This window comes from Brachyhypopomus gauderio, unplaced genomic scaffold (genome assembly GCF_052324685.1).
Source record: "Brachyhypopomus gauderio isolate BG-103 unplaced genomic scaffold, BGAUD_0.2 sc49, whole genome shotgun sequence".
NCBI classification, from domain to species: domain Eukaryota; kingdom Metazoa; phylum Chordata; class Actinopteri; order Gymnotiformes; family Hypopomidae; genus Brachyhypopomus; species Brachyhypopomus gauderio.
The window spans coordinates 1,753,202-1,769,926 of NW_027506874.1; the positions used below are offsets into that span (position 1 = coordinate 1,753,202).

General features: G+C 46.9%; 1 protein-coding gene across 1 annotated transcript in view; it reads right to left on the reverse strand.

The window, feature by feature from the left end:
• Positions 1 to 3,305: 3,305 nt before the first annotated feature.
• kcnj12a (potassium inwardly rectifying channel subfamily J member 12a) overlaps positions 3,306 to 16,725 on the reverse strand; it is a 14,411-nt gene continuing 991 nt past the window's right edge. The window contains exon 2 of the mRNA XM_076986846.1: positions 3,306 to 4,880. Within this exon, the coding sequence (XP_076842961.1) occupies positions 3,345 to 4,655 (1,311 nt within the window). The 5' untranslated portion in view covers positions 4,656 to 4,880 and the 3' untranslated portion in view covers positions 3,306 to 3,344. The remainder of the gene's footprint in view (positions 4,881 to 16,725) is intronic.

Consider the following 16,725-nt stretch of genomic DNA (forward strand, 5'->3'; position numbering starts at 1 on the left):
TCTTCTCTCTGGGCTAATGTGGGGGTGTCCTCTCTCTGGCCTGATGTGGGGGTGTCCTCTCTCTGGGCTGATGTGGGGGTGTCCTCTCTCTGGGCTGATGTGGGGGTGTCCTCTCTCTGGGCTAATGTTGGGGTGTCCTCTCTCTGGGCTGATGTGGGGGTGTCCTCTCTCTGGGCTAATGTGGGGGTGTCCTCTCTCTGGGCTGTTGTGGGGGTGTCCTCTCTCTGGGCTGATGTGGGGGTGTCCTCTCTCTGGGCTAATATGGGGGTGTCCTCTCTCTGGGCTGATGTGGGGGTGTCCTCTCTCTGGGCTGATGTGGGGGTGTCCTCTCTCTGGGCTAATGTGGGGGTGTCCTCTCTCTGGGCTGATGTGAGGGTGTCCTCTCTCTGGGCTAATGTGGGGGTGTCCTCTCTCTGGGCTGATGTGGGGGTGTCCTCTCTCTGGGCTGATGTGGGGGTGTCCTCTCTCTGGGCTCTTCAGGACTCTGTTAGTCATGCGGTCTGCTATGCGCCCTGCCCAGACAGCAGAAGGACGTGATTCATCTCGTTCAGCCACTGATGGGCTTAGATGTCCTGAACTCTGATCATAGTGTTCGGGTTTAGTCAGGGGAGCTTCCCTGGGTTTCAGTAAAGATTTGCACTGGGAAACCTGGTCTGATTAATCTGTACTGGGTAACCTGGTCTGATTCATCTGTATTGAGTGACCTGGTCTGATTAATCTGTAATGGGTAACCTGGTCTGATTCATCTGTACTGGGTAACCTGGTCTGATTCATCTGTACAGAGTGACCTGGTGTGATTAATCTGTATGGGGTGACCTGGTCTGATTCATCTGTACTGAGTGACCTGGTCTGATTCATCTGTACTGAGTGACCTGGTCTGATTCATCTGTACTGGGTAACTTGGTCTGATTCATGTGTATGGGGTAACTTGGTCTGATTCATCTGTATGGGGTGACCTGGTCTGATTCATCTGTAGTGGATGACCTGGTCTGATTCATCTGTACGGGGTGATATGTAAGTGACAGCCCGAGTTGTGCTGGGAGGTGTTAGCTTTGCATAATTGGCTTTATGTGAAAAAGTGAGCTGAGACATGGAAGCGTCTAAATACCTCTGGCCATTGATGTTTCTACACGAGCAGGTTTGTATCAATGCATTTCTTCACCTGTCCACTAGGGTTAGGGTTAGGACACTGGTCTTGTCCACTAGGTCACTACTGTTTATATTGATTTGTAAGTGGTTCGTATTTGTTTGCTGATTTAGTCCTGTCCTGTCCTTGTGGTATGTTTAACATGTTTCCTTCTGACCTATTGGGTGAGCGCTGGTATTTATGAGCGCTGGTATTTGTGTGCACAGCTATTTGTAAAAGTCGTTTGAAGGAAAATGACAACATTTAAAAGGTTCCACTGAACCCACAAAATACAATCTGTAGTCTCATTCATCCTGTAACTAATCTGTCTCTGCATAGATGAGCAAAGAAATAGATACAAAAATAAAAGGCGGAAAGGAGACAGTGGCACGTGTGACGATGGGCACGTGTGACGATGGGCACGTGTGACGATGGGCACGTGTGACGCGATGGGCACGTGTGTGTTCTGAGAAGCAGCACTACATGATGCGGTCATGGGGTTAATGACCAGGACCGTCCTGCTGCGTGATGGACTGTGATGTTTAGGACTGTCCTGCTGCATGACTGTGATGGTCAGGACTGTCCTGCTGCGTGACTGTGATGGTCAGGACCGTCCTGCTGCGTGACTGTGATGGTCAGGACCGTCCTGCTGCGTGACTGTGATGGTCAGGACCGTCCTGCTGCGTGACTGTGATGGTCAGGACTGTCCTGCTGCGTGACTGTGATGGTCAGGACCGTCCTGCTGCGTGATTGTGATGGTCTGGACTGTCCTGCTGCGTGACTGTGATGGTCAGTACTGTCCTGCTGCGTGATGGACTGTGATGGTCAGGACCGTCCTGCTGCGTGACTGTGATGGTCAGGACTGTCCTGCTGCGTGATGGACTGTGATGGTCAGGACTGTCCTGCTGCGTGACTGTGATGGTCAGGACTGTCCTGCTGCCTGACTGATTGTCTGGACTGTCCTGCTGAGTGTCAGTGATCATCAGGACTGTCCTGTGCGTGATTGTCAGGACCGACTGTACCATTCAACTTCTTTGTTCACTGTAAATAGCAAAGCGCCTCACTACCTCAGTCAACACCATTTCACGTTTCTATATATTTTTATCTTAGATTCTATCTTAATATTTTATTATTAGAAAAATTCTGCCCTCTGACATGATGCGTTATTGTGTGTGTCTGAAATGATTTAGTACATCAGATGAAAAGTTGAAGTTGTGGTTTTAGAATAAATAATGTTAGCAGCCTGTTGGCCTGAGGTCTGTTTAAGGAGAGGGGGGGGGGGGGGGGGTGCAGGTTCCCTTACCAAAAGACTCTCACATATCAGTGGTTATATCAGACAAGGTTACATTACAAATAATAACATAGAGATTTCCAAGAAGTCGGTTTAAAAATGATTTGCAGATTTGCAGATATGAATCACTCTTTCAGAATATTTGCTTTTAGTGAGGGGGGCTTTGGTTCCTGTGTTGCTAATAACACTCTGAGCTTGATCTCACACACACACACACACACACACACACACACACACACACACACATACACACACACACACACACATACACACACACACACACACACACACACACACACACACACACACACACACAGTTCAATAGGGATTTGTTTAGGTAGTGCAATTTTATAGTGGACTTTTTCACGTCAGATAATCCTGTGTGTGTGTGTGTGTGTGTGTGTGTGTGTGTCTTGAAGTTCAAATAAAATAAAAACGCCAAAAATCTATCAGTTTTACATCGTCTCTCTCTATAAAGTATGTTCCACACGCATCATAATTTATCTATGAGCAATATTTACATTATAAAGTTTCAGAAATTATTAACTAAAAACTAGCTTTATGAAAAAGGAGGAAAAGATTCAAGTTTTCCTTGCAGGACAATAAAGTCTCTCCAACATTTACCATAACAAACGACCTGTTCTCGCTCTCTCTGTCTCTCTCTCTCTATCTCTCTCACTGTCTCTCTTGTTCTCTCTCTCTCTCTCTCTCTCTCTGTCTCTGTCTCTCTCGCTGTCTGTCTCTGTCTCTCTGTCTTTCTCACAGTCTCTGTCTCTCTCTCTCTCTACCCCCCCCCCCCCCCCCCCCCTACAGTTCCCAGCATATCCTTATGGCACTTTGCATTGTTAATTGTTTAAACTCCAGTGTCTCTCGGAGAAAAAAAAAAAACATAAGTTAACAAGTATCAAAAAGGTCAGAGGTCAGGGGTTAAATCTCTGACTCCCTGCGGTAGGGCCTTTGGTCCAGGCTGCGTGACGGGGTAGGCAGGTCGAGGTCCCGCCGTGGCGTCCTCGCAGGACTGGGGCTCAGCGCTCGCTCACTCCTCTCTGTGCTGTCCAGCTCCTCTTCCTCGCGGCTGAGGAAGGCCAGCTCGTTCTCGTAGCAGAAAGCGCTGGAGCTGGGTGCGGTCAGGAACTTCTCCTCCAGGATGTCCTTGGCACTGCAGCGCGGCGTCGACGGCACCTCGTACGTCTTGTGGAAGTGCGAGTAGTCCACCTTGTACTCGTTGTTCTCCTCGAACAGCACCGGCTCGAACCGGTGGCCCCACAGGATCTCGCTGGCCAGGTAGGAGCTACGTGCCTGGGCTGTCATGGCCGTGGCCTCCACCATTCCCTCCAGGATCACCACCATCTCGAAGTCGGCCGTCTCCAGGTCCTGCTTGCCCAGGCCGTACAGAGGGCTGTCCTTGTCGATCTCGTGTAGGATGGTGAGTGGCGAGACCAGGAAGATGCGGTCCAGGCCCTTGTCAAAGCCCACGTTGATGTCCAGCTGGTCCAGGGGGATGTACTCGCCCTCTGCCGTCACACGCGGCTTGATCAGCTGTGCGCGCACGTGTGCCTCCACGATGTGGCTCTTACGAAGGTTTCCTACACGCCACATCAGGCACAGCTTCCCGTCGCGCATGGCGACCACGGCGTTGTGCGAGAACAGCAACGTCTGCGCCCGTTTCTTCGGCCGCGCCATCTTGGCCATGATGGCGCCGATCATGAAGCAGTCGATGATGCTGCCCACCACTGACTGGAAGACCACGAGGAAGATGGCAAGAGGGCACTCCTCCGTCACGCAGCGGAAGCCGTAGCCGATGGACGTCTGCGTCTCGATGGAGAACAGGAAGGCAGCCACGAAACCGTTCACCTGCAGCACGCACGGCGTGAAGTTGTCGTCGCCCGCCGGGTTGTCCAGGTCTCCGTGGACGAGCGCGAGCACCCAGAAGGCCAGGCCGAACGCCAGCCAGGAGAGCACGAAGGTGAGCGTGAAGACGGCCAGCATGTAGCGCCAGCGTATGTCCACGCAGGTGGTGAACAGGTCGGCCAGGTAGCGCTGCGGTTTCTTGTCCATGTTGGTGAACTGCACGTTGCACTGCCCGTTCTTCTTCACGAAGCGGTTCCGGCATTTCCTCCGCGTGTTGATCTTTCCGTTGCCAAAGCCGTTCATGCCGCTGCCCGGCAGGGTGGTCAGCCGGAGGCCGTCCTCCTCCGACGACACGATGCTGTAACGACTCATCCGGCCCACGCTCATTCTTTCAGCTGCTCCGCCCCCTGCTCCGCCTCCTGCTCCGCCTCCCGCTGGTGGTCTCTCTCCCCTCTGCTGCAGTTGCAGGTGATGCTCACCGTGCCTTACCCCCTTCACTGACTCCCCCTCTCCACAGAGCTGCAGTGGTTCAGTCCTGGGGGGTCAGTGGGGGGGTCTGGTCTAGCAGGGCTTGGAGCAGCCCAACACGATAGACTGGAGGGGCTCTGGACCCTGGTGGAACACACAAAAAACACCTGATATCAGTACTATATCTGCACCTAAATAAAGTGCGTCTCATCACTGTAATAAAATTTGTTAATCATTTAGCAATATGAAAATTTGAATTTTATGAATCATTTTTATAACAACATTTTATAAAGATTTTATAAAGCTTAGTAAATAACATGAATTTTATTTGTATGTTTATAAAAAGTGTTGTGTTTAGTATTTTCATCAAGACCTTAAGACTGAAGACTTCCCTTCTGTACAGACTCACCCCTCATGTATACATACATGTGTGTGCAGGTGTGTGCAGGTGTATACATGTGTGTGCAGGTGTGTACAGGTGTATACGTGTGTGCAGGTGTGTACAGGTGTGTACAGGTGTGTACTTGTGTGTGTAGGTGTGTGCAGGTGTGTACTTGTGCTATGGGATTCTAAGATTCTTGCATTATTGATGAGAACAGCTTAAAAGGAAGATAGTGGGTATCAGATCACACACACACACACACTCCACCTGTGGAGTTAATTTGTGGAATTTGGCTCAGACGTCTAAGAGTACAACAAACATTGAGACCTCAATCTAAGTGACTCATGCCAGACAGACCATAATGAAAAAAATTGATCTAAAGTCTATAGATTATGTGTCAGAAACATGCTAGTAGTGAAATGCTTAATGAAATCATTACTGAGCATGTGGAGGTTGACTTAGTTTAGACTGTGGTGTGTGTGTGTGTGTGTGTGTGTGTGTGTGTGTGTGTGTGTGTGTGTGTGTGTGTGTGTGTGCAGTGGCTGAGCCATGGGGGGGCTGGGGTGGCTACCCCAAACAGAGCCCTTGCCACCCCTAGTGCCACCCACTGGAAATTGTAATTTTAAGAGAAAATATGTGTTTCCTTTCATTCATCATGTGTATATGGAGCCCTCTGATAAAGCCTTGCTCACCCTTTGGGCAACGCTTGATAAAAAGTGTAGCTCCGCCACTTTGTGTGTGTGTGTGTATGTGTGTATGTGTGTGTGTGTGTGTGTGTGTGTGTGTGTGTGTGTGTATGTGTGTGTGTGTGTGTGTGTGTGTGTGTGTGTGTATGTGTGTGTGTTTCAACAGATAATTCAGACACCCAGGAGACCTGTGTGCAGGGCATGTTGATTATGGGTACACACTCACAGCTGCTCCTCAGAGAGAGAGAGAGAGAGAGAGGGAGGAGATAGGAGGATGAGAGAGGAGGAAGAGAGGAAGGGAGAGTGGAGGATGAGAGTGGAGGAGGGAGAGAGGAGAATGAGAGTGAGAAAGAGGGGGGGTGTGGAGAAAGAGAGAGGGATGGAGAGAGGGATGGAGAGAGTGGAGGAGGGAGTAGGAGAAACATGATCTGGGATGAACACACAGATGAACACGGCTCAGAGGAACCAAGAAGACACACAGTGAGGAGAAGATGGAGCTGAATCTCATTTAGATGAGAAGGAGAGAATTAGAGAGAGAGAGAGAGGGGGGAGAGAAAGAGGAAGAGACAGACATTTGCACACGTACGTCTTCTTTCTACAGTACCTGAGCACACCAGGTAGTAAACGTACAGGTTCTCTATCCACCAGCTCTGTCCACACTAGACCTAACACACTAGACCTAACACACTCAACACGCGTACACACACAACTCTAATGGACACTGATACATCCTGAATATTCAAACATCTGCTGCACTTTAAAGACACGCCCTCATATTACCATATATAATATATATTATACATATTACCATATATAATATATATTATACATATTACCATATATAATATATATTATACATATTACCATATATAATAAACAACGTTCCTGTAAAGGGTAGTGTGTGGTACTGTTGTGGAGAACATGGACTGTGGGGGGAAAACCCTGCACTGAAAATGAAGGAGACACACACACACACACACTCACACATACACACACACACACAAACACACACTCACACACACAAAGGCACATGCACACACATACACTTACACTCATACAAACACACACACACTCATACAAACACACACACACTCATACAAACACACACACACACTCATACAAACACACACACACTCATACAAACACACACACACACTCATACAAATGCACATACACACACACTCACATGTGGGGTAGGGTCCAGACGGGTAGGGGACAGACGGGTAGGGTCCAGACGGGTAGGGGACAGACAGGTAGGGGACAGACGGGTAGGGGACAGACGGGTAGGGTCCAGACAGGTAGGGGACAGACGGGTAGGGGACAGACGGGTAGGGTCCAGACGGGTAGGGTCCAGACGGGTAGGGGACAGATGGGTAGGGTCCAGACAGGTAGGGGACAGACGGGTAGGGGACAGACGGGTAGGGTCCAGACGGGTAGGGTCCAGACAGGTAGGGGACAGACGGGTAGGGTCCAGACGGGTAGGGGACAGACGGGTAGGGTCCAGACAGGTAGGGGACAGACGGGTAGGGTCCAGACAGGTAGGGGACAGACGGGTAGGGGACAGACGGGTAGGGTCCAGACGGGTAGGGTCCAGACGGGTAGGGGACAGATGGGTAGGGTCCAGACGGGTAGGGTCCAGACGGGTAGGGGACAGACATTGTGCATTAGCTGGATTTAGAACTCAGGTGAAGATTTAAGGAGAGCAATGAAAAAATATGCAGCCCACAGTGAGAATGACTGTAGCATACGTGGGGGGACTGTAGCACACGTGGGGGGGCTGTAGCATACGTGGGGGGACTGTAGCACACGTGGGGGGACTGTAGCATACGTGGGGGGACTGTAGCACACGTGGGGGGACTGTAGCACACGTGGGGGGGGGACTGTAGCGTACGTGGGGGGGGGCTGTAGCACACGTGGGGGGACCGTAGCGCACGTGGGGGGACCGTAGCACACGTGGGGGGACCGTAGCACACGTGGGGTGACTGTAGCACACGTGGGGTGACTGTAGCACACGTGGGGTGACTGTAGCGTACGAGGGGGGACCGTAGCACACGTGGGGTGGCACACAGTGTAGCACACAAACATCTGAGCAGTCTGGTCTTTGAGGGGTCGGGTGGGTGGGTGGGTTGGTCTCTGAGCGGGTTGGTCTCTGTGGGGTCTGGTCTCTGAGGGGTCTGGTCTTTGAGGGGTCTGGTCTCTGGGTGGGTTGGTCTCTGAGGGGTCTGGTCTCTGGGTGGGTTGGTCTCTGAGCGGGTTGGTCCCCGATGGTTCTGTGGAGAGCACAGTCCTGGTAGCCATCGAGAACTCTCGACCGCCAGATGGGAATGAGGAGACTTCTATTTTTTTCAGGTATCTTTAACACTTGTCGCACTTTTAACTTCTTGGCAGGACCAGAAATGACAAGTAAATGTGTTGCATCCCAGCATGAGACAAAAGACAAAAGTGGTTCTTGTTTTTTACACAGAGCATCAAACACACAGTGTCCTCCTCACCAGACGACCACGGCTCGGAGAATTTCACTCGCAGCAGAGTGTCGTCTGCGTCAGCGCGCTGGAGAAGTGAGAGGGATTAGTGCCAGCACTTTTGACCTCGAGGAGGAACTACGACAGGTTAATATTGATTGGAACGAATTTGACGCCATAATAAAGGAAGTGATTTTGTTGGTTTCAAAGAAATAAATACAAAAATAACCAGTGTGTGTACATTTCTTGTGAGGGCAAAGTGTTTGTGTTCAAATAACTCTAAAAATGTTTGACTAACCCATATCCAAGTTTCACTGCTGCAGTTTCGGGTGCAGAGCCAATCTCCTCTGCAGGTTTTGGATCAGAAGACACAGGCAGGTCTTCTGAAGGTAACGCCTTTCTTAGTGGTGTTGTAGAACACCACGTGCTTTCACAACGTAGGACACCTGCACCAAGTTGTAAGTCGTGTAAAGGCTGTAAAATAAGAATCCTGAACAATGTCAGAGCTCCTCGGGTGTGGGACAGACTGCTTCAAGCACAGCAATCTTCCCATCAACCTGCTACATGTTCCTCTTCCTTCCTGATGCATCCACAGGACGTCTGCTCCTGCTGAGCTGTAAGATTTGCCCAGGGAGTCGTCAATCAGAGCTTCGGGGCACAAGCTCCGCCTCCTGCCGCTATGCGTGATACCGTTCACCGCGTAGGTGGACATGGCGGTGTGCTGGCGTCTCATTCTCAGCAGGATGACAGCTGCCCGGGCATCTTTCTGAAGACCACGCGCCAACCAGGCAAAGAACCAGGTGTCTCACCAGTGTGACTGACGATGACCTTCCTGAGAGTCATATGGTGTAGAGTTCCTTTGTTCCTCTTGCTTTCTCTGCTGGTTTGTGTGGAAGCAAAGTGCTGGGAGTGAGAACGATGTCTGCCTCTGCTCAGCTCATGACTGGGAGAAGACCTGTCTCCTGTTTCCCACTGGAAATGGCCCATGGCTAAACAGCCGAGAGGAGACAGGTATGTAGTGTGTGCAGGACGTTAACGCTGATGAGCTTAGTTGAGTTCAGTCCTTAAAAACACAGTTCATGCTCACACGTGTGTGCAGTCCTTACAAACACCACCCCTGCACATTTACATTCGGTCCTTACACACCCGCATACAGTCCTTACAAACACCGTCTGTGCTCACACCTGTGAATGGTCTTGTCAAACTATCTGTGCACTCTCTTGTGTACAGTCCTTACAAACACTGTCCCTGCAGACAGCTGTGTGCGGCCCCTACAACCACTGTGTATGGTCCTTACAAACACTGTCCCTGCAGACACTGTCATACAGACACCTGTGTAAGGTCCTTATAAACATTGTCCCTGTACACAGCTGCCTACCCACTTGCATACATCAATGTTTCCAAAAAAACTCAAAAACAAATGTTATCAATAGTGTTACTGAGGACGACAAGAATGTAGCTTATAGCAGGTGCAGCCTGCTGAGTTATCCAACAAGCAATAATGTTGAAAAAATAAACGACGTGTGACGTCAGTGGGGTGTGCTGTGGTGGGTTGTGCTGTGCTGTGCTGTTGTGGGTTGTACTGTGGTGGGTTGTACTGTGGTTGGTTGTGCTGTGGTGGGTTGTGTTGTGGTGGGTTGTGCTGTGGTTGGTTGTGCTGTGGTGGGTTGTGTTGTGGTGGGTTGTACTGTGGTGGGTTGTACTGTGGTGGATTGTACTGTCGTGGATTGTGCTGTGGTGGGTTGTGCTGTGGTGGGTTGTACTGTGGTGGGTTGTGCTGTGGTGGGTTGTGCTGTGGTGGGTTGTGTTGTGGTGGGTTGTACTGTGGTGGATTGTACAGTGGTGGATTGTGCTGTGGTGGGGTTTGCTGGGGTTGGTTGTGCTGTGGTTGGTTGTGCTGTGGTGGGTTGTGTTGTGGTGGGTTGTGCTGTGTTGTGGTGGGGTGTGCTGTGGTGGGTTGTGCTGTGTTGTGGTGGTTTGTGTTGTGGTGGGTTGTGCTGTGGTGGGTTGTGCTGTGGTGGGTTGTGCTGTGGTGGGTTGTACTGTGGTGGGTTGTGTTGGGGTGGGTTGTGGTGGGGTTTGCTGTGGTGGGTTGTGCTGTGGTGGGTTGTGCTGTGGTAGGTTGTGCTGTGGTGGGTTGTGCTGTGGTGGGTTGTGCTGTGTTGTGGTGGGTTGTGCTTTGGTGGGTTGTGCTGTGGTGGGTTGTGCTGTGGTGGGTTGTGTTGTGGTGGGGTTTGCTGGGGTTGGTTGTGCTGTGGTTGGTTGTGCTGTGGTGGGGTGTGCTGTGGTGGAGTGTGCTGTGGTGGGTTGTGCTGTGGTGGGTTGTGCTTTGGTGGGGTGTGCTGTGGTGGGTTGTGCTGTGGTGGGGTGTGCTGTGGTGGGTTGTGTTGTGGTGGGTTGTACTGTGGTGGGTTGTGCTGTGGTGGGTTGTGCTGTGTTGTGGTGGGTTGTGTTGTGGTGGGGTTTGCTGGGGTTGGTTGTGCTGTGGTGGGTTGTGCTTTGGTGGGGTGTGCTGTGCTGTGGTGGGTTGTGCTGTGTTGTGGTGGGTTGTGCTGTGTTGTGGTGGGTTGTGTTGTGGTTGGTTGTGCTGTGGTGGGTTGTGCTGTGGTGGGGTGTGCTGTGCTGTGATGGGTTGTGTTGTGGTGGGTTGTGCTGTGTTGTGGTGGGTTGTGCTGTGGTGGGTTGTGCTGTGCAGGAGCAATTTTTGTAAAAAATGTTTTAAGTTTAGTAAATATGTTATACGTGATTTCTGTCCATTTTCATGTAATTTCATGTGTTAACAGTCTAAATAGACGTGCAGTTTCCAGAGATTTGCTCAGCTAAACGTGTTAGTACATATGTACAGCATTGCTGCTATGTACAGAGATGGTATGTGTTCCTGCGGGTTTAGCACCCTGCGCCCCTAACCCCTAGCCCCTAGCCCCTAGGCCCTAGGCCCTAGCCTGAGGTGATTTCTGATGTCTGCTTGTCTTCAGCATGTACTGCTGCAGACCACTTAAGCCACTTTTAATGATATCAGGACGCACTAGAGTAGTTCGCACTTTCACTTCGAGTGTGTGTGAGAACATGTGTGTGTGTGTGTGTGTGTGTGTGTCAGCAAATTCACGTGTTCAGACACGCTACCAACATGCCAACAATATTGCAATCTTTGGGTTGTCATGTTCTGTTGCCTAGCAACAAGGCCAGAAGACATTTACGATGATGGGCCAAAACCTCTTTTAGAAGTGTGAACTCGTTTGAGTTTCAATCAGATGAGTCTGGATTTATCATGAATACTGCTTGATTTCAATATTTCCAAACTAAGAATTACTTGATTAGAGTGTGTCTGTGTTTTATGAGACATTGTATTTCTTTGCAGCGCTCTGGTTTTATACTGGGAAATACTGATGAAAACATTCTCACATTATCCAGCACTTCAGAAGTGTTAAGGGTGAATTCACAGAACAAGGAGATACTTTAACTGTGGCAACAGAGAGCCAGACCTAAGCCTTCACACACACACACACACACACACACACACACACACACACACACACACACACACACACACACACACACACACACACACACACACACACCCCTCTGTGGGTCAGGACAGTTGTCTTCTTATGACCAGACCTGTCATTTATCAACCATGTATGGCACGGTTTCATAACCCTAAACTGTGAATGTGCAGCGTTCTATACATATAAACACAATTTATCAGTCTTGTCTGTTTTAGAAGTGTATAAATACAGCAGGCTGGAAGATCTAGATCAGAAACATTGATCCCAGGGGGAAACTGTGGTTATTACAGGGGCAACTGTTAGTGTAGATAACTCTAAAATAAAAAGATATTTGTAATATACAGTATATGCTAAATTCTCTAGAAACAGTAAAGTGGTGATGGAGTGAACTGTATAGAGCATTGCATAGGAAACTAACCATAGTGTCACACATTGAGGGAGGAGTTATAAAGTTTGATGGACTGGGTAAGAGGTTAGAGGATAGGGTTAGTTAGGGTTAGGGTTAGGGTATAGGGTTAACTATAAATTGTTCATTGCTTTTGAAAGGTTATTGTTACTGTATAGCTTAATTGTACTTGATCATGTACGAATATGTAATTACGTTCTTTTTAGATTTATTATATTTTATATATGAAGTTACATTGATCCAGGGGAAATATAATTAAATTGTAAACACATTTCCAATAGTGAAATTTCCACTAATTATAATATATATATATATATATATATATATATATATATATATATATATATATATATATATATATATATTATAATTAGTGGAAATTTCACTATAATATGAGGTTTATTATATAATTATTAGTGGTGTTAGCGTGCTTCGATAATGTGATACTCTTATCGAGCGATATAAAAAATATCGCCATTAATCTATTCTTAAAGTTGGGTTGGGAACTGGGTCAAAATGGGTAAGCAAACTATGATGACTTTCAACTTGATAGTTTACCTCGTCTGTATTCCTAACCAAATTGCACAGTAGGGGCGAGAACGAGTTTTCAAACCTGTGAATTACAAAGACCACAACAAATCGCACGTGTGCTTACATGGATGCAGCCACGAAGCCGCCAGGTTTGCTTCATGGAAAATTCATTTTTAAGAAGCTTCCTAATGGAGACATTGACAAGACTAAAGTTGTTTGCACCGTACGCAAAGCAAAATTAGTTTATTGTAGGAGTTTTACCAGTCTGAAGTATCATTTAAACACAAAGCACCCGTTTGCTAATGCTGCTGATGCTGGGTCAAGCACTGATGCAGCCCAGGGGAAGAGTCCCCGCCGCCGAAAACAGGTTAAATGTACTAAATGTTGGCTTACATTTCAAATCTCATGTTTAGCTGAATAAACATGTTATCAACCCCTTTTAATGTACAGTATGTAGGCTTACAAATTCATGTTTAACTGAATAAACCATTGAACACGAGTAGCCTACATTTTATTGAGCTTTTTTTTTCTTCAAGTATCAAAGTAGAACAGCTTTCTCAAGCAGTCATTGATGCATTTTGGAAACAGGAGATGAACCCCTGGTCTAATGCACCCTCTGTATTAAGAAACCCTATCTCAAAAACTGACTTTTAGTCATTACTTGGGTAGCACGCATATTCTGAATGAGCCATTTTAATCTAGATTAATCTAGTTTAATTTCAAGATTTCAGTGAGATGAATCTAGATTTAAAAAATAATATATGTCCACCCCTAATAATTATATATATGAGGTTTATTGTGTTTAATATAAACAAAATAAAACCAGGCAGACTAAACAACATAAATTGGGATATAACAGACAGTTTACCATCATAAGAAAGATACTAGACCTGCTCATAACACATGTGAATACATACAGTCAGTACACTTAATAACCAGCCAATACCCAGACATAGGAAGGAGTTGAAATAGACCAGACTAACCAGACACAGGACAGAGTTGAAATAGACCAGACTAACCAGACACGGGAAGGAGTTGAAATAGACCAGACTAACCAGACACAGCAAGGAGTTGAAATAGACCAGACTAACCAGACACGGGAAGGTGTTGAAATAGACTAGACTAACCAGACACAGGAAGGAGTTGAAATAGACTAGACTAACCAGACACAGGAAGCAGTTGAAATAGACTAGACTAACCAGACACAGGAAGGAGTTGAAATAGACCAGACTAACCAGACACAGGAAGGAGTTGAAATAGACCAGACTAACCAGACACAGGAAGGAGTTGAAATAGACTAGACTAACCAGACACAGGACGCAGTTGAAATAGACCAGACTAACCAGACACAGGAAGGAGTTGAAATAGACCAGACTAACCAGACACGGAAAGGAGTTGAAATAGACCAGACTAACCAGACACGGGACGGAGTTGAAATAGACTAGACTAACCAGACACAGGAAGGAGTTGAAATAGACTAGACTAACACACAAGAAGCAGTTGAAATAGACCAGACTAACCAGACACAGGAAGGAGTTGAAATAGACCAGACTAACCAGACACAGGAAGGAGTTGAAATAGTCCAGACTAACCAGACACAGGAAGGAGTTGAAATAGACCAGACTAACCAGACACAGGAAGGAGTTGAAATAGACTAGACTAACCAGACACAGGAAGGAGTTGAAATAGACTAGACTAACCAGACACAGGAAGGAGTTGAAATAGACCAGACTAACCAGACACAGGAAGGAGTTGAAATAGACCAGACTAACCAGACACAGGAAGGAGTTGAAATAGACCAGACTAACCAGACACAGGAAGGAGTTGAAATAGACTAGACTAACCAGACACAGGAAGGAGTTGAAATAGACCAGACTAACCAGACACAGGAAGGAGTTGAAATAGACCAGACTAACCAGACACAGGAAGGAGTTGAAATAGACCAGACTAACCAGACACAGGAAGGAGTTGAAATAGACCAGACTAAGAAGGGAATAAAGTAGGAACAGGTGGGAACGATCATAAGGAGGGACAAACAGGCCTGAAAAACAACAGCACATAGGAGGACAAACAAGGAAGTGCAGGGGACAGGGTGGGCGGGGCTTGGAAGGAGCAGAAAACAAGATAGATCGGAGATTGACAGGAGGAGGCGGAGCTTGGCATGACAGTGTGTTGGGCGTGGTAGTCTTGTATCAGAGAGGACAGACGTGCACCTAGAAAATATGTAATCACACTTCTGGAAGCATCTATATTATATGTGATCAGACCTCTGGAAGCACCTATATTATTATGTAATCAGACTTCTGGAAGCACCTATATTATATGTGATCGGACTTCTGGAAGCACCTATATTATATGTGATCAGACTTCTGAAAGCACCTATATTATATGTAATCAGACTTCTGAAAGCACCTATATTATATGTGATCAGACTTCTGGAAGCACCTATATTATATGTGATCAGACTTCTGGAAGCACCTATATTATATGTGATCAGACTTCTGAAAGCACCTATATTATATGTAATCAGACTTCTGAAAAGTAATCCGCTGTGTTATGGTGGTTTAATGAATTGTTGGATTTGATATAACAGGTAACTTGTCCAAACTCTTAACAGACCCAAAGGTGTTAACAGGCCCATAGGTGTTGAACAGGGACAGTGCTATACAGGAGACACAGAGGGGACAGCGCTGTAAATTACAGCACACTGTCCACAACAAGGCAGGTACAACACGTAAACTACAGTACCCTCTGATCACATCTCTCTGCACACCCACACATAAGCACGTACACTTACAAATGTGTTCACACACGTGTACATTCACACACATGTGGATACATGGGTGTGTGTGTGTGTGTGGGAAGGTGCGTGTGTGGGTATCTGTATATATATGTGTGTGTGTGTGTGTGGTTGTGTGGGTGTGTGTCTCCAAGACCAGCTGTGCCACCAGGGGGAGCCCTTCAACCACATGACCCCCAGAAACTTTGACCAAGACACCTGCTCTGTAACACGCCATCATTTGATTGTCTAACATATGCATGAACAGTCACACACACACACACACACACACACACACACACACACACACACACACACACACACACACACACACACACACACACACACACACACACACACACACAGTCTCTCTCTCTTCCTTGCCATTAATGTTGCCATTTCTTTTTTTTTTCTCTTCCTGTGTTTCATAATTTTTCTTTAATTTCTTTAAAATTTCTCTTTAAAAGCTTTTTCATGAGTCTAGTTGTTCTTGGGTTATTTCATGGTTCTGAATGCTGCACTCCGCTCTATAATAGTTCCGCTCTATAATCGTTGTGTGTGTGACGGTCCCGAGATGCGGGGAGTCCGTCTGTGAAGTCCTGTGCCTTCTCCCCATTCTAACTTTCACTACCCAAAATCAGGTCATCATGTGACGTCAGATGATGTGTCATATGTAGCTGACAAATGATGTCAGGATACTTTTTATATGAATTATTTATGCACTTAAATCGATGTTCAAAGGTTTTGAAATACACCAAGGTTTTTACAAAACAATATAAAAGCTTTTCTAACAATAATTACATATAATAATGATAATAATAATAATGATAACAGGGTTTCAATGTAGAATGTAGAATTAAAAAAAAAAACAATAATTGTCATTTCTGCTCAGTGCCAGGTACAATTTCATCACAACAATAAGTGAATTGTACAGATGTGAACAATCTGGAAAATCGTGTCTTTGAAGCAGTAAGAGGTTTGGAAAGATGTGGGTGTAGAGAGACTTGCTGCTGGTCACAGCAGTGTTGTAGAGTATTTTTATATTTTACCCAGTAGTGTTGTAGAGTATTTTTATATTGTACCCGGTAGTGTTATAGAGTATTTTTTTTTTGTATTTCTCACAGTAGTGTAGAGTATTTTTCTATTATTCCGTGTAGTGTTGTAGAGTACTGTTCCATTTTACAAAGTAGTGTTGTAGATAATTGTTGTATTGTTCACGGTAGTGTTGTAGAGTATT